At 36.4% G+C, this 19,309-nt stretch overlaps 2 protein-coding genes across 2 annotated transcripts in view; both read left to right on the top strand.

Moving 5' to 3' along the window:
• Positions 1 to 4,495: 4,495 nt before the first annotated feature.
• On the top strand, positions 4,496 to 12,141 carry LOC121869893 (complement factor H-related protein 4-like). The gene is made up of 9 exons (XM_042371459.1): positions 4,496 to 4,673; positions 4,893 to 4,980; positions 5,544 to 5,569; positions 7,882 to 8,064; positions 8,623 to 8,805; positions 9,251 to 9,433; positions 10,649 to 10,728; positions 11,515 to 11,635; positions 11,939 to 12,141. The coding sequence occupies exons 1-9, from the start codon at positions 4,496 to 4,498 to the stop codon at positions 12,139 to 12,141; spliced, it is 1,245 nt and encodes a 414-aa protein (XP_042227393.1).
• Positions 12,142 to 14,577: 2,436 nt separating this feature from the next.
• The window catches only part of LOC121869892 (skin secretory protein xP2-like), a 6,698-nt gene continuing 1,966 nt past the window's right edge, over positions 14,578 to 19,309 (top strand). Inside the window, exon 1 of the mRNA XM_042371458.1 lies at positions 14,578 to 14,595. Coding sequence (XP_042227392.1) covers positions 14,578 to 14,595 — 18 coding nt within the window. The remainder of the gene's footprint in view (positions 14,596 to 19,309) is intronic.

Raw genomic sequence — 19,309 nt, 5'->3', positions numbered from 1 at the left:
CAATGACTCAGGTATTCAAACTTCAAACTATCCGTAGTGACAAAAACTGAGCGAGATCTGAATCACATACAAACACTCTCTCTGCCATAACTTAAGGACGTAAATTGACGGAGGTTTAGGTCATGATGTAGGAATAGATCAAATGAAACGAGAAGATGCTCAGATGCTCCGCTGGAACTTACGGGACATGAATAAGAGATGAATTGGTGGGTGATCTTCAAGAGACGGAGGAAGTATAAAGGTAACCCGTCCTCTGTTGTGTGCCAATTCGTTATGGACAAAAGGAATATAACATTTTTTCTTTTTATTCAAATTGGTTAATTAAAGTAATTTGAACGGGGTATAAATTAAACCGATTGTTCACTATATAATGGCACATAAGTAATGATTGATTAAACGCTAATTTTGATGTTTGATAGAATATTGCCAACAGAGAAAGGCCAGTATTGAGTGTGTCATAGCAGAGACTCACCCAGACAAGCAGAGCCTTACCGACCAAGACCAGTCACACCACCAAGGGAAAAAGACACCTCAGGGCGCCCCAACACAACCTCCTCATAAGCTCCAACACAACAGTCTCAAATATTTGTTTTCCATTATACAATTTCCTGGAAAAAATTAGAGCAACTGCTATTATGCACTAACACACACTGCACAAACGTTACCTTATTTAGTATAATATATATCGTCCAAGAATACTGAGAGTGTAAATATCGCTGATCGTCACTTACATACAAACACACAGTTGGGTGTTTACATGTACAGCACGCAATATATTTGCTACTGTTCCGTGAAGCAAAGTGAAGTGTACAAACAGTCGGTAATTAACTGTGTACACAACTAATGGATGACCTACAAGTGACCATCACGCTAACGTTTGTACACTCCCTCCCTCTCAGGCACCTTTTAAGCCAGGAAGCTGAAATTTGGATACAATTGTGGCCGACTTCTCTGGCTATTTTATTTTATATTTTTTACTTCTTAACTCAAATTGTATACCCCCAGTGTACCACCTGTACCTGTACCTCTCGAATTGTGATTAGAATTGATATACCATAAATTAGCCAAAAGGAAGAGAAACAAAGTGAACAAGGAGAATTATTACCTGACTGAGCTTTGACTGACGCTCCACCAATATACTTTTCATTAGTTCTAACATTAACAAAAGTAGAGTATTATACGCCTTGCGGTCTTCTTAATGTTCTATTACTAAATAAAAAAAATTCACTTGCAATATTAATCCTCGTCAGAGTATCATAGTCAGCTGCTAACTCGTCAGGTACTGTTTCTTAATCATTAAAATCATTGCAGTTATATATATCGTGTGTGAACGTTGAAAGTAATTATTTATATGGAATTAATTCATTTATCTGGTTGTTGTTAGCGTGTCCACCAGGCTTCCTTGAGAATGACAACGACACGGTCTGTTTACACTTCTCCAACACCGTCGAGCCTCAGGGACTGGTTGGTGCTTCCCTCAGGTCAGTTTCCTCAACTTATCTTCTACCATCTGAATCTGGTTCGGTTTTGTTTTTGTTTTATATCTAAGAAGTTGTTTAAAAGAGATGTTTTTTTTACATAACCTCTACCAGGAAGTTTTATTTTCTCCTTGAGGGGTAACTTGTGTCTGGTGAGAGAGAGTTAAAGTAACCAATATTGTTCTTTGGCACATGCGTTAGTGTCTACTGTACATGGATGATAGGAAGGATGATGAAGGAATCCTCTCTTTGCTATAAGTCTCGTCACTTTCATTACCATCTGTGTTTTTTATAATGACTGAAGTAAATTATTCTGGCATACTACTTGGTCACCGTGTAAACAATCTTACTAATCATTCTTCCCACTGCTGCAGGTCTTACTAATCATTCTTCCCACTGCTGCAGGTCTTACTAATCATTCTTCCCACTGCTGCAGGTCTTACTAATCATTCTTCCCACTGCTGCAGGTCTTACTAATTGTTCTTCCCACTGCTGCAGGTGTGGGGAGCTGAACGCCTCTCTGGCCAGCTTTGCCTTAATTGATAACTTCACTGAAGCTACCGACCTCTCCTATATCGCAGACACTGTATGGTGAGGCTGACATAATACACGTACAAACAACCATACAACCTCGAACGTTCAGTGATAGGAAGTAATAGTTGGGTTAAAATGATAACAAATTCACTAAATATTGTAGGAGTTACAAGATCTTATGTGGAAATAACATCATTGCTCAGTTCGGTTAACACCATTCTCTACCACTATTAAAAGCAATGAAAGGTAGAATAAAATTTACTACAGATAGAAAAAAGTTCATTTTAGATATAGCAAATTAGTTTTATACCGAACCCACATTGAGAGGGTTAAATAAATCAGAATTTCAATACAGTATTACCGTAATATTTTATATGTAATGATACCTTGAATTCTTCCGTGAAACTTCAATATTCTTTCACTTGTACCATATTTCTGTAGGTTACCTGTTAACCCTGTATGTTGTCTACAGGTGGAAGAAGAATGGGTCTGGTCCAGAGCCTTCCTGTGTTGACCCTTGTAAGGTGAGACTATGACCTTTGGTACAGAGGGAAGCTATATCAGTGTTAGGGATTAATGTCAGTAAACTGTATAGGGTGGAAAATATAATTATAAATACAATGGTAGAAAAATCGTACTGTTTTAGACACTCTGTTTATCTCACTTTTATCTAAAACTGAATAAATAAATAATTAGAGAAAATAAATGAAATTCTAGTTTGTATCTTCACGTCTCATATCACACACACAGGTTGACGAGAGTTTACAGTGTCTGGCCATTAATACTAGCGACCAGATGCAGGCAGTGGCATGTAACCGCAGCGACCTCTATTATGTGTGTATGTTACCACGTAAGTCTGCTGCAGCAAATTTAAAGCCAGAGGCTCATGGTTCTCAGGTATACAGTAATTTACCTTTTGGTCAATGGTATGGCTAAGATAAGGATACCTAGCATAACACTCTTAACAACTACGTTTATTGCACCTTTCAGTTTATTATATTTCCTCGCAACTTCTCCATTACCATCTGCTATCATCACTAAGCCATGGCAGCCCAGTCCTAATACCTCGCCATGGTGCCTCAAACATCACGATAAACAGAAGGCTTGAGACAGAACCGTTGTTGAACCTCGACTTTCACCTTAGTCCCCTCCCCCTCCCCCTCCCTTTTTCTTCACCATTTACTCACATCGCTATAATCGAGCCTTCATATAATGCTATATGCACTCGAACAAGGTACTCCTCGACCCTGCCATAGGTATTGCCTCTGTCCACCCCCTACCTGGCCTAAACCCAAACTGTATTACAATATTGTCCACCCTCTCTCTACCTTGTCATTTTCTCGATCACTCACTCAGCAACTTTCATAAACTGATCTATAATCTCAAGCCCCCCTGTAGTTCCCATATTGAAGTGCATCACATTTCACGGTCTTTAACCAGTCAATTAGAACAATACACTCCACCCACACATACACAGTACAAGCATAAACGGAATTAATCACATCACCTGAACGGAATATACAATTTATTTCTCTCTCTCCTCAGCTGTGTGTCCCAGCGGTTACTCAGACTACAGGGGCCATTGTTACAAAGTGATAGTTGGACAATACAGTTTCTTATCAGCCCTGACAGAGTGCAATAGTGAGGGCGCAGCACTTGCCTATCCTCAGACGTATGATGTCTTCTCACACCTCGCCTTACAAGTGAGGAAAAAACTTAAATGGTGGCCCACTGTTTACATATAAATTTAGTTGTAGTGAATGTTTTATTATTTTAATCAGTGTTTGTTCTTGTATAGATTATTTTAGTACGAGTGATTTTATGTTTCTCACCTCAGAAAGTAACTTAGTGTAACCTGTTGATTTATATTAATTGGTTGTATTGGTCTAATGTTTATGGTCCATTGGTTCAACAGGTGAGCTATGGTGGTGATATGCTCCTGGGACTCAATAATGTGTGAGTATTATTTACCTTCAGTCCCTGTGTCTGTATCTGTGTCTGTGTCTGTTCTTGTGTCTGTTCTTGTGTCTGTGTCTGTTCTTGTGTCTGTCTCTGTTCTTGTGTTTGCAATGATTTTAAATGTTATTATTTGTAGGAAGACAAATGTTTTAACTTGACCTGACCTGACCTGACCTGACCTGACCTGACCTGACCTAACCTAACAGTCACCAGTAATATGAGACGCGGTATGATAAGGAAGGAGTAGATATCGATAACTTTTAAAGAATGAGAATAAATTGCTGATGAACGTAATAATTTTAAGAAGAATTGAACATTAAAGTTACATGTTTTACGTCACCTGTAACGCGGAAATTATGAACGTGTAATGTAGTCAAGTTTATTTAATGAATTCATGATAAAAGATAATTTAATTTTGCACCATAAAATAAGTCTATGGTCTGAGGATGTGTATCAGCCACGAGATAATATGACATTAAGCTGATAGATAACTTCTCTTGCATTCTAGGTTAGGTAACTGGACAATGGGAGGAATGTATTCACCAGATGTAGATATTATGGAAGCTCTCAATGATACCACATCTCATTCCTGGAGGGTACTGAGACTCTCTGTGGCATCACCAGAAAACTTCACTCTTATCCCCGCCCCTCTGATGAAGTATCGTGCTCCATATGCTGTCTGTCAGTACCCTGGACCTATAGGTTAGTTGCAGGTTATTTATTAATTGTTTTCATCATTAAACTGTTGCTTACTCTTTAGTTAACAATGATACAAGATTTACATGACCTCTGACAAATATTATCTGGTAGTTTTGCTGATAAAGTTGCTGTGTTTTCTTCAGATTGTATAATTATCTTGTGAGGTCTTCATCACTTCTGCTCTCGTAGATTACTTGATAGTGATGACTTATTTCCTCACAGGTTGTTCAGATGACCCTCCCTCACCTGGCCAAAAGATGACTCGTACATGGACAGGTGACACAGCAGTTTCCACAACAGCTCAGTATACGTGAGTGAAATATTTAAGAGGTATACTGTAATTTATAGTCCTTTTATAGCAAACTGTATTCTATATATGGTTTATGAAACAGATTTGCATAAGGTTTAGATGCGTCTGAAAAGATGTCCCATAGCCATAGTGTAACGTCTCTGTGTTAGCCAAATGAGACTGGCGTTACAGGTTGGGTACATCTCCTCCTGCTGGTCTGGGTATTCCTTATCCAGTAGGCCAGGTATTCAGCTTCTTGATCCACGATTTTGAGCTGAAACACACGAACTGACCACCGGGGGTAAGACGAGCCTCGAGTAATTTCCCAGCGGACACTGAAGTCAAAGCGACCAGTTAACGTTATTAGCAATGGAAAATATCAAGATTTCAAAACAGTTTTCATCTACCTGAGAAGAAGTAGCGAGTCATAGTATACAATGAATTTTAAACGTTAAGGAGACAGTCAGATTTACAAGATTAGCTAGTCGATAAATAGAATAAATAAAGATATAGATTTTAGGAGGTAGTGAAAGCTTTAGCCAAGACATGTCATATGAGACTCAATATCACCATTTTATTGACAGATGTTCACGTGGATACTTCGTGGAAGGTACTGAAGGAAATACATCGCAGAGCCTCATGTGTACAGGACAACTAGGCCAATGGCTTCCTCTTCTCTTACCGTGTCTTGAATTTCCAGGTAAATCTTGTATTTCTCCACCATTATCACTTCTCTTGTTTCCGAGTTGCAGCCACATAACAGAGTGGCGGCGAGGGTGTGTTTTGTTCTAAGGCAGAGTTATTACAATTAGGCTACTTATGGAATCTTTTTATTCTTCTCGACATAAATCATTGCCACATATGTTATCAGTTTTAAGAGTAATCGTCAAAATAAACCTTAAAACACTGTAGACCGTTTGGCGACATATAGATAATTGTTGTATTGTACTGCTATAGTTACATGAAAATTAATATACTATACACCTTTTACAGTATAGTGAGCCTGACTCTAATTTTTAATATATGAAATACGTTGAAATGATGTCTACTACACAAATATCCCAAAATCTCTCTCTCTCTCTCTCTCTCTCTCTCTCTCTCTCTCTCTCTCTCTCTCTCTCTCTCTCTCTCACACACACATTGACTGGTTGCTATCACCTGTCGTCTCACCTGTTAGTATGTCTGCTGAAGAACATCACAGTCCCACAACACATCAATGTAACCCAAGAGGCAAAGTCTCAGTATATCAACGGCACAGTGAACTACACCTGCCCAGAGTTGATGACTACAATGGCCGGAGATACGGTACAGACACTAACTTGTCTCTATACAAGAAGAAGATACGCCTTTGTCCCAGGGGTTGTCTCTCCGTGTGATGGTATGTAACGTTAATTATTCAACAGGTAAATAAAACTATCTCGTTGTAGCACCTGTAGTAATGTTATTAAATGGTTATTGAATGAGGAGTTTCTTGAGTAAGTTTTCTTCTTGTCTTAGTAAATTTTAGTGGCCATTTTATATCCCAGCACAATGTCTCCTCCACCACCAGCACCCCCCTCTCTCTCCCTCATTTGTAGGTTTACTGTTGTTAGATAAATTAGTTATTATTGATTGTGTATGAGTTATCTGTTTATAGTGGTCTTCATATTTCGTCGTATAGTGTGTATGAGTGAACTACTTTCATGTTTTTTATAATCAAATGTGTACCTCATGGGGAACTATTTGTGTGTGCATCTTAAATTCTTCCAAGCGTCACAACAACCACTAGTTACCCCACAGTCGACCCCTGGACCATAGACTCGGCCAAAAGTGCCGAAAATATATGACTTGTTTATATCTTAGTAATTTTTCGACCGAAATATACTTTCTTCTCAGAACTGGAAATTAAGGGGTTTAACTAATTAAGGACTTCCACAATAACACAAAAACACAAAAATCGCACCTGGGAAACACATAGTTGGCGAGTACTTAGCAATTTAGCATTGAAAATATATCATTAAGGTACAGCCACACCGATGCCACAATGTTGGTAACATTGTCGTCAACCTGTTGGATAAAAGATGCCAACATTGTTGGAAAGAAAGGTGAAAAATCACATAGCTCTCACCAGACAGTTAACTTGACATATTTATGTTGGTGATAATGTTGCCAACACTAACGTTGCAAACATTTTGTGTAGTTTTCACAACATTCTTGCCAACACATGTTACCGACAATGTTGTGTTGGTGTGGATCCACCTTTATGCTACAGTATCTGGTTCTGCTCTCTCTAACATTGTGCTTTTGGAGAATTATACATTGGGTTCCTTCAGTAAGCCGAGTTGATACCACCCTTGCCTCCCGTCCTAAGTGTTCGCTGGTCCACTCTCGGACTCAGTCGACCCAGCTGTGAGTATGTACTGTACCTCAGCTTACAACTGAGGAAAGGAAGACGATTGAGTGCAGTGCTCTCGCCCTGTTGCCTCCATATGTACCGAAGCTCAGTGCCTCTACCAGGTCACCAGGCCTATGAGACCCACTTTTCACTCTATTAAACAGGATGTAAATATTTCGCATGGTAATAAAAATTGGGAATGATTTTTTAACCTATTCTTCATTTTCTAAACAGTCTGTAGTGAGGAACCAATGGCTGAGAATGCTGTAGCAGATTGGAAGCCGTCAATAACATGGACAGTACACATGACAGTAATGTTTACATGTACCGCGGGTTACAGCACTGGCGTTAACACCAACACTGGAGTCTTCACTTGTACCAACACTGGCTGGACAACACCCGACGCGTGCTATGAAGGTCTCACATATGTTATTATGCTCTTATTATATCATTGTAATATTATATGGTTGATTAAAAAGTTATATTTTCTGTGTATAAGCATAAATATCATTAAAATATTATGTAAAATATTTCTCCTTTTTAATTAGGATGTGCTGGAGAGCCGATAGTAGCTAACGCCTCAACAGCATGGAGCAACACAGTGATATGGAAGGAAGGCATGACGCTAGTGTTTACTTGTGTTGACGGTTACATCACGGACCCTGACAACACCACGGGAGTCCTGACCTGCAACACTACTGGCTGGACAACACGCGACGAATGTTACGAAGGTGTGTCAAGTGCCAGTGTCTAACAGAGCAGCATCACCAACACAGTGTTACCAGACAGGAGTGTGGGGGAGGGGAGTTGGGAGGGGTTAGAATAAAGAGCTTTGGATTGTGTCTTCCAGGTGACCAAACACAAAATTTACACAATAAATTATAATAAACAAAAAGTATAATGAAGAATATTTAGATTTACTTTGTTCAAGAGTCAATTAAATAACATAGATACATTATACAGATATAAGCCGAGGAAATGTGCCATACATCTTTGAGTATGTTTTAGCAACGATCAGTTCAGCTACACATGCTTCGTAAATATTTAGTTTGTTTTATGAGTTATATATTCATGTACAATATTCTGTTCAAAAGAGTAATCCTCATCTTTAAGTGTCACCGTCTGTAAATATGTTTGTCACCGAATTAATTTCCTTGTGGTATCATTGTAACAGATTTATAAGAAATTTTGTAATGGACACTTCTATAAACCTAAATGTGAAATTCTATTGAGCTTGTACACATTGAGAATGTTTTTTTTCTAATAGATTTTTTTTATATCATTAACAGCTTGTGCTCAGGAACCAACGATAGCAAATGCCACAACAGTATGGGTAAACACAGAGACATGGACAGAAGGCATGACTGTGTTATTTACGTGTATTGAGAGTTTCCTTACTGACGCTGGTAGTAACACTGGAGTCATCAATTGTAGCTTGACAGGTTGGAGAACAGATGACGTCTGCTACAAAGGTGCGTAACAAGAGACATTGTCCATTATTTAGATACAGTAATGTTACCTTTCCATCATAGCAGAAAGTACTAATTTCTTATAGTCTTGACTGGATGATACTACAGTTATATACTCGTCAGAAGGGATAAATTCTCTAGAAGTTTCCTCTGTTGTGGGACCAAAGTATACGTGATTATGTGTGATTTTATAGTTTCAGGAGACAGTTAACTAACGGATGGTCATAGTTTAAAAAGGTCATAACTATTAGTGGCGCAGGTAATTAGCATATTGTTGTAAAGCATTATAACCACTGCAACACAAACCAGTAATTTGGTATACAAATAAAAATGATTTGTTTTGTGTCACTAACTTGCTTTGCCTGTAGCGTTAGTGAAACACGCGTTTGTACAGAACTGCATAAAACTGAAATGATTTACAATACATTTCTCTTTTTTTTTTCAACAGTGTGCGTCGCTGAACCAGTAGTAACAAATGCTGTAGTGAATTGGACAAACACGGTGATGTGGAAAGTGGGTATGACTGTGACCTTTACGTGTGTTGAGGGTTACATTATTGAGGTGGAAAACAACACAGGGGTCGTCACTTGTACTGAGACAGGCTGGACTACACCTGACCTCTGTTACGAAGGTCTGTTTTAAATAATATTTTCTATCTGTTGATTTAATCTCATGAAGACTGACTGTATCACAATATTCTCAGAACAGTTTAATTACCAGTCATTTTTACATATTTTCAAACAGTAAAGATCATCATCCACTTTTAACATAGGAGTTTGTGAAGGATATTACATGTGGGTCTGCCTATCATTATTGAGGGAGTCACTTTTTGTGTACTTTGTAATGCGTGTAATTTATTTACCTATATATGAGGTTAAGTTTGGTTAGGTTAGGTTAGGTGATCGTTAACAATGCTAAATTAAGTGAGATATATTAAGACATACCTGACGCTAATTACTGTCATTATATATTCATTTACTTCAGCAGGTAAAGTCATTAAGCAAGTACATAGGACAAAATGGTTTATAAATTTCGTATCTTTCATTGTTACCTGTGTATAATGCTCATCATATAACTATGTATATTCAAACAGTTATAAATGTCTATACAAAGTACTATACATTATTTATATTTAATCAGTAATGACATATTTGATACCTTAATAATCCTTTTATGTGTGTGTGTGTGTGTGTGTGTGTGTGTGTGTGTCCGTCCAACAGCCTGCCTCGCCGACCCCCCACACAACAACAACACCATCCTACACAGCTTCTCCTCAATAGCTGTGGGCACGAAAATTACTTACACGTGTGCTGACGGATACTACTTCCCGGTAACTCCCGTAAGTGAATAATGAATAATAATAATAATAATAATAATAATAATAATAATAATAATAATAATAATAATAATAATAATAATAAAAAAAAAAAAAAAAAATAATAATAATAATAATAATAATAATAATAATAATAATAATAATAATAATAATAATAATAACAATAATAATAATAATAATAATAATAAATCTTGCACTGTCAACATAAAAGAATGTTTCTCTCTCAGCTGTACCCGACACTAAGGAATAACACAGTCGTGGAGTGTGTACCTGGAGGAGTGTGGGTGTCCTACAGTGTACCGGAGCCTTTGTGCTTCATATGTAAGTACTGAACCTGATGGATGGTGTGGATTATGTTACCATGGTCTTAAGATCATGACTAGGGTCTATTTAAACCTATCCTACGCTCTTATATAAATTGTGAATCATGTTACAATATATCAACCAATATACCCTCCGCCAGGTCTAATAACTGGTGTGAGAATGATCGTTACTCTTTTCTTTTCCCAGTGTGTCTAGGAAACCCTCCCAGAGTCCCCAGCTTTACCTACAGATCATGGGAGAATTATGACAGAAGAGCTGGAACACAGGTATTCATACTTAACATATTACGTGTGTATTTAGACACTTGTTCACACACACACACAATGTTCTTGAGTTTTTCCTGTTATGAAATTGAACACTCCTAGATATAGTTGTTATTTACCTAATGCATATAGTTTGGTTATTCATGATTAGTATTTTAAGTAACAAAAAAAAAGGAGACGCTATTTATGGTCTACGTGCCTGGGTGAGTTACCTGTGAGATCCCAGCAACTAATCACCTCATGGTGCAGCTGCCAGGTGTCACGATAGTTCACCATCATGACGCAGTGTTCAAAAGAATAACGAAATTGTTGACGCTGTAGCTCTTCACCCAGACACTTCAATACCTTTTAAGTCAAGGTAATACGGTGAAGCTCTGTGTGTCTGGGTGAGGAGTCAGGGTTCGCTACACTCATATATCTTATACACTCGTTGCTATGTTACGTCACTGCTCTGACCTGGAAGCTGAATCAACCATCAGTTTTCTGTTATATTTTACACGTGGTTATCATGTATTACTGAGGCTCAACAACTATGATATTAAAGCGCGTAACAAGGCTAGTAACTGCACCTAATTATGAGGGTTGCAATTATCTCTGCAGTAAGGGGCAACTTGCAACGAAAACACTATCAACGCCCTTCCAGGAGGTGTTGTAGCGCTATAGATCTCGTAGGTTCGTGAACACTTTTACAGCATACTTTAACCCAGTGGATTAAGTTCATAAAAAGGGGAATTCTATTGTATGTAATGTTATGTGTGAAAAGTCCTACATATTTAGTCTTGCCTGCAGGTAGTGTACACGTGTCTACAGAATTTACTGATGGGGAACATGGAGCAGACATACGTGGTGACCTGCAAGGAAGATGGTAACTGGACTACTGCTGACCCAGACATCCTGCAGTGTAGAAGTCGTAAGATTTACTCATCATGATAACACTCCATCGGTTGAGCTAATAAAAGAAAAAAATCTCAGTTATTCAGTTAAAATTATATTACAACTCAACATCAGGATCAATAATATCTCTATATAGCCCACAAGCCAAAGTAGTTGTGTTTCTAGATCAGTGCCACAACTCAGAGACCTGTGTGGCCATCAGTCATTAGATATTATTAATTTTATTCATTCAAAATTTTATATAATCACCTTCGATAAAGAGAAAAACCAAGTAAATTATACATAAGTTATACATCTCAGTGCTCTGTTTCTCCCCCAGCCGCCCCCGCGCCCCCACCACCCACACCGTATGGCGCCACACTGGAGAGTAAAGACGCCAACTTCTGGGTTCACTCTATTATAAATTACACTTGTAGAGAAGACCAGATGTCCCCAACAGGTGTCAGGTACTTCATCATCGAGTGTAGACCCATTGGCTGGACATTACTGGACCCCGAATTTGCTTGTCACAATAGTACGTGAACGAGTTGTTTTCCACACACACACACACACACACACACTTGGCCTTCCGGTACTGCACTGTCACATGATCAGAAAAGCCTCGACCCAATCTTCTCCCTATACCTCCATGATCTACACTAACCACAGTCCTATGTTACTGCTCTTTACTCTCTACTATAAAGATATGATTCACTACATCTACAATAATTCACGTCTAACAGCATCATTATCCACTAAAATGCTAATGGATGTATCAACTTTATCAACCATGAAACACAGAGATATGTCAGAATACGACAAAGTCACACAATAAATGGACGTTTTCATCTCTTTTTTCCACAGTTTGTACGTCGCCTCCACCAGCGGCTCTTGCTAATGTCAAGAACAACTTTACTGGTATACCATTCTGGGGAACGGTCGTCACATACACTTGTACTCATGGCAGTCTGTTTTTTGAGTACATCACACTACGTACGAGCGTTTGTGAAGCTGGAAACTGGACTCCACCATATATGCCACCGTGCTATAGTAAGGCTCGTACCCAGTACAGTACTCAGTGTGTTAGCTCGGCTTAATGAAGGGTAATTGAACTAATCAGAAGTACACTACAAATAGGTCAGTCGCTTCCTCTTATTTTTACACATTTATGCTGTTTTCTTTACCTCTTAACATTATGCATATAATAGCAATTTTGGGATTATCATTTTTATGGTAAAGTATTCCGGTATAAATGTCTATGGAATAATGTGTCTTAGAAGTAACCATTATAACTTCCTGTTAGTGGTGTGTGTGTGTGAGTGTGTGTGAGTGCTGGCTATAACATTATATTAGTATGTGGCGTCGAGCCGAAGGATAACTGTCTGAAAAAGAACCATCGACTCAGTGATGTTGTCGCTGGTACTAATTGACAATATTATCTAAAGTTATGTCTACGGAGAGGCACTTGACTTCTTTCGGGGTTTTTTAACACCTGGCAAAAAAAAATCTTATATTAAATCTAAAAGTTCCATGATATAAAAAAAAACTGTTCGTATATTTTTAATTGTGTGATTTTTTTTAGCTGATCTTCCAGCGTTACCGATGACACCCGCTAACATATACAACATGACACTACCACCGTACCCAGAAGAGTGTAATATTACCTACACGTGTGGACCTGGTCAGTTGTCTCCCTCTGGTGAGAACTCCAATACCATCAGTCGTACCCCAACTGGCTGGACTACATTGGATCCTGACTTTGGCTGCTATAACTGTTAGTATACTGTGTTCTTCCTCTTGTTATTGTTATACTCTATCAACGAACGTGATTTGGTCTACCTTTTTTAGCATTTAGTTATCAAAAGAACCTTGTATTTAAACTGCTTCATGTAATCTTTTTTATAATGATGTGGAATTTTAAGTTATCAGAAGGCAGATCAGTGAAGGCAGTCAAAGTGGATGATTTATTTGAGTGTATATAAGATAAACAAATGTTAAGCTGAAGAATGGAAGTTTGATCAATATTTATGAGGTAAGGAAATTTATGGACAGACAAAGACTTGACTTGAAACAGTGAGGTGATGTGGACCAGTGAACAGATGACGGTCGAGAGTATAATAAAGATGATCTATAGTAAAGTGAGGTACAAGGGAGAGAAGTAAGAAGAAAACGTTAAAAAGAGATGGAGGAATGTTTTTAAAGAGATATCAGGAGAGTAATAAGACATCAAACACCAAGTAGTGAAATTGTTTAATATTCAATACGAATTCTTGTATTATATTTAGAGTTTCAGATGTAATGGGGACTAATGATATGTATGAAAGGTGGGTGTATTAATGATGTGTATGTATGATGTTGCAGCGTGTATGAGTCCCCCACTTATACCCTGGAACCAAACGTCCTATAACTACACTGGAGGGTCCACCTGGGGCACACTTATCGTCTACACTTGTAATGGGACCTTCTTAGGAGGAGAGACTACAGCAAACAACACTTGTCTAGAGGAAGGAGAGTGGACTATGTTGGCCCTTCCTCCCTGTACGTCTGGTGGTAAGTGTTTAGTTTGTTTTATAAATGTGTAAATCAGAAGATGTATACATTAATTTATATACTGTATACTATTATAATGTTCCGGAGGTCGGGATATATGTCTCTACTTCCTTCTAGTGTTATACAGACAAAATATCTCCGTACACAGCCTCAACACAGTTATTGTGAGAGTAGGAAATTAATATTTAAGCTTTAATACTTATTAATCACGTCCACCCTAACAGCATATAGTAGACAGAGTCAGCTGCCAGTCTGTTTTATTGGTCTTATGGCAAAACTTTATAAATAACTCCTAAATTCTAACATTTTACTTCTGGAGTTGGAGTACAGTGGCTGAGTAGACCCAACGCTCGCATCCTGCCTTAAGTATCGTTGGTTTGCTCCTGAGTCACCTCCAGTCGACCTAGTTATGATTGGGTAACCAGATTTATGGTTAATGAAGTGAGGGTAAACAAATGCAGTGCTGGTCACACTGTGTGGTGTATCCAGGACCCAGGTTCATGCACTGACTACTGTTGTATTAATCTTGTATTTATTATTTCAGGAGCCTCTGTACAACTTCATTATCTACAGTGCCTTTGAACTTCATAATTATACACTGTAGAATGCAACTAGCTTGTTATATAGTGATAAGAGTGTAAAGCTGTGTGGTTCTAAGGAGTGTCTACACGTGAATGACAGAGAATGTGTGTTTCTCCTGTGTGGAAGATCACCAATATGTTGTAAAGATAATCAGATATTATATATGTGAAGAAATAAACTCTGTGATGTCTGTTGATCTTCTTCTGTACCTTAAAATCCTCTGCAAAATAAATACAAACTTCATTCTTAAGTCGGTCTCAATTTTATTTTTATGCGTCCTTCATCTGTGTATTCGGCAGTGGTCTGGGAGTTAAATGTAATAGTAGCAAGTTCATGTTACTCTTATCACGTATCTGAGAGAAGCTTTATGGAATTGAGCTAAGATTTATATATAAGCTGAGTTATATTATTTGATTTATTGTTTTATAGCCACCAGTAATGGCCATAGTTTCACAGACAATTGTTTCTGTTTAATAACTTGAAAATGGTATTACAAAACGTAGTGAATTTTAGTATACAACTTTGTCACTGATAGGAAAGTTGGGGTCAATAGTCAGCGTTTTCTACGATACTGGGGGGCTTACATCACCCTTATCGACCACATAGTCATTTAATAACGCATTATCTAGTGGAAACAATGGTTTAACCAATTAATTACTTCCAGAAGAACACAAAAACACCAAAACCTTACCTGGGAAACCCATAGTTGGCTAGTAATTAGCATTGAAAATGTCCTAAGCATTGAAAAAGTCATAAAATAATCAAAGGGTCATTAAGGCACTAATTACGCCCCAATCGAAACGAGCATCATAGCCTAACTATTTAAGTACATCCAGAATAATACACAAGCACCAAGAAATGACCTCGAAAACCCATAAGTGGCGAGTAATTAGCATTGCAAAAGTAATTAAAATATTCTAAAAATCATTTGAACATTTTCTAAAAGCCATTTGAACAAGTTATAATCAAGATATCAAATTTTGGTTAACAGATCCTTAAGCAGCACATTCAGGAGTACCTATACTGAAATTTTGAACAAAATCCATTTTTTGGCCGAAAATGACAAAAATTGTAAGTCTTATGCCTTAAAGGATTTTTGGCCAAATATACTTTTTTTCTCTGAACTAAAATTTAATGTGCCTAACTATTTAAGTACATCCAGAATAATACACAAGCACCAAGAAATGACCTCGAAAACCCATAAGTGGCGAGTAATTAGCATTCCAAAAGTAATAATAATACTCTAAAAATCATTTGAACAAGCAATAATCCATATATCAAATTTTGGTTAACAGATCCTTAATCAGCATGTTCAGGAGTACCTATACTGCGATTTTGATCAAAATCTATTTATTGGACGAAATGCCAAAAATTGTAAGGCTTACCCCTTACAGGATTTTTGGCCAAAAAATAGATTTTATTCAAAATCTCAGGAAAGGTACTCCTGAATATATTAACAAATGATAAATGAAGCCTAGAATGATAATTAATTTTGCAAGTCGTTTAATTTTTTTGTAATTATTGTTTATTTTTTTTTTTTTAATAATTTTTTTTTTAATATTTTTTTCCCGAAAAGTAGATAGATTTTCTACTTTTCGGAAAATAGATATCGACTTTTCGGGAAGTAGATTTTCGAATTTTGGAAATATTACCTAATTTTGCGAAGTAGATTATCATAGAAACGGAAATTTGTATCATAAAAATGGGAAATATCTACTTTCTGGGAAAGTTGTTTATCTACTTTCCCGAAAAGTAGATAGATTTTCTACTTTTCGGGAAAATTATCGACTTGAAGTAGATTTTTCGAATTTGGGAAATATTACCTAATTTTGCGTAGATTATCGCAAAACAGGAAATTTGTATCATAAAAATGGGAAATATCTACTTTCCGGAAAGTTGGTTATCTACTTTCGAAAAGTAGATAGATTTTCTACTTTTCGGGAAAGTAGATTATCGACTTTTCGGGAAGTAAATTTTCGATTTTGGGAAATATTACCTAATTTTGCGAAGTAGATTATCATAGAAAACGGGAAATTTGTATCATAAAAATGGGAAATATCTACTTTCCGGGAAAGTTGGTTATCTACTTTCGAAGTGAATAGATTTTCTACTTTTCGGGAAAAGAGTTATCGACTTTCTAGACAGTAGATTTTCGAATTTTGAAATATTACCTAATTTTGCGAAGTAGATTATCATAAACGGGAAATTTGTATCATAAAAATGAAATATCTACTTTCCGAAGTTGGTTATCTACTTTCCCGAAAAGTAGATAGATTTACTACTTTCGGGAAAGTAGATTATCGACTTTTTCGATAGATTTTCGAATTGAAATATTACCTAATTTTAAGTAGATTATCATAGAAACGGGAAATTTGTATCATAAAATGGAAATATCTACTTTCTGGGAAAGTTGGTTATCTACTTTCCGAAAAGTGAATAGATTTTCTACTTTTCGGGAAAGTAGATTATCGACTTTTCGAAGTAGATTTTCCGTTAGGGAAATATTACCTAATTTTGCGAAGTAGATTATCATAGAAACGGGAAATTTGTATCATAAAAAATGAAATATCTACTTTCCGGGAAAGTTGGTTATCTACTTTCCGAAGTAGATAGATTTTCTACTTTTCGGGAAAGTAGATTATCGACTTTCAAGTAGATTTTCGAATTTTGGAAATATTACCTAATTTTGCGAAGTAGATTATCATGAAAACGGAAATTTGTATCATAAAAATGGGAAATATCTACTTTCCGGGAAAGTTGGTTATCTACTTTCGAAAAGTAGATAGTTTCTCTTTCGGAAAATAGATTATCGACTTTTCGGGAAGTAGATTTTTCGAATTTTGGAAATATTACCTAATTTTGCAGTAGATTATCATAAAACAGAAATTTGTATCATAAAAATGGAAATATCTACTTTCGGAAGTTGGTTATCTACTTTCCCGAAAAGTAGATAAATTTCTACTTTCGGGAAAGTAGATTATCGACTTTTCGAGAAGTAGATTTTCAATTTGGAAATATTACCTAATTTTGCAGTAGATTATCATAGAAAACGAAATTTGTATCCAAAAAATGGGAAATATCTACTTTCCGGGAAAGTTGGTTATCTACTTTCGAAAAGTAGATAGATTTTCTACTTTCAGGAAAGTAGATTATCGACTTTTCGGAAGTAGATTTTCGAATTTGAAATATTACCTAATTTTTGCAGAAGTAGATTATCATAGAAAACAGAAATTTGTATCATAAAAATGTGAAATATCTACTTTCCAGGAAAGTTGATATCTACTTTCCCAGATACTTTTCAGGAAAGTAGATTATCGACTTTTCGGGAAGTAGATTTTTCCAATTTTGAAATATTACTAATTTTGCGAAGTAGATTATCATAGAAAACGGAAATTTGTCATAAAAAATGGAAATATCTACTTCTCCGAAAAGTCGATAATCTACTTTCAATGAAAAATCTATCTACTTTCAGGAAAGTAAATAACCAACTTTCGGAAAGTAGATATTTCCATTTTTATGATACAAATTTCCTACTAAAAATTTTCCAATCTGCTTTTCAGGAGAGTAGACTCCGGAGAGTAGATATTTCCCATTTTTATGATACAAACCCAGAAAATCACTTGGGAAGAAGAAAATATCTACTTTTCCGGAAAGTAGATAATAACGGAAAGTAGATATTTCATTTTTTATGATACAAATTTCCGTTTTCTATGATAATCTACTTCGCAAAATTAGGTAATATTTCGCAAATTCGAAATCCACTCCGAAAAGTCGATAATCTACTCTCCCGAAAAGTAGAAAATCTATCTACTTTTCAGGAAATAAATAACCAACTTTCCCGGAAAGTAGATATTTCCCATTTTTATGATACAAATTTCCCGTTTCTATGATAATCTACTTCATAAAATTAGGTAATATTTCCCCAAAATTCAAAAATCCTACTTCCTCGAAAAGTCGATAATCTACTTTCGAAAAGTGAAAATCTATCTACTTTTCCGGGAGAAAAATAACTCCTTTCGGAAAGTAGATATTTCCCATTTTTATGATACAAATTTCCGTTTTCTATGATAATCTACTTCATAAAAATTAGGTAATATTTTCCCCAAAATTCGAAAATCTACTCCCCGAAAAGTCGATAATCTACTTTCCTAAGTAGAAAATCTATCTACTTTTCGGGAAAGTAGATAACCAACTTTCGGAAAGTAGATATTTCCCATTTCTTATGATACAAATTTCCGTTTTCTATGATAATCTACTTCGCAAAATTAGGTAATATTTCCCCCAAAATTCGAAAGTCTACTTCCTCGAAAAGTCGATAATCTACTTTCCCGAAAATAGAAAATCTACTTTCGAAAATGAAAATCTATCTACTTTTCAGGAAAAAAAATATTACAAAAAAAAAAAATAATTAAAAAAAAATTCAAACGACTTGCAAAATTAATTACAATATTCTAAAAGCCATTTGAACAAGTAATAATCCAGATATCAAATTTTGGTTAACAGATCCTTATCAGCATGTTCAGAATTACCTTTCCTGAGATTTTGAACAAAATCTATTATTTTTGGAAAATCCTGTGAA

This window comes from Homarus americanus, unplaced genomic scaffold (genome assembly GCF_018991925.1).
Source record: "Homarus americanus isolate GMGI-L3 unplaced genomic scaffold, GMGI_Hamer_2.0 scaffold14467, whole genome shotgun sequence".
Classification (NCBI taxonomy): Eukaryota; Metazoa; Arthropoda; class Malacostraca; order Decapoda; family Nephropidae; genus Homarus; species Homarus americanus.
Note: the sequence above shows the minus strand (reverse complement) of the source record. Positions and strands in the feature narration are given on the sequence as shown.

What these genes read in the sequence shown, in the direction of transcription:
- LOC121869893 (XM_042371459.1), top strand. Translation starts at nt 4,496, where the DNA reads ATGGGAGGAATGTATTCACCAGATGTAGATATTATGGAAGCTCTCAAT. An exon ending in TCCACAACAGCTCAGTATAC is followed by an intron (nt 4,981 to 5,543) that starts GTGAGTGAAATA and finishes TTTTATTGACAG; the next exon opens with ATGTTCACGTGGATACTTCG. An exon ending in AGATGACGTCTGCTACAAAG is followed by an intron (nt 8,806 to 9,250) that starts GTGCGTAACAAG and finishes TTTTTTCAACAG; the next exon opens with TGTGCGTCGCTGAACCAGTA.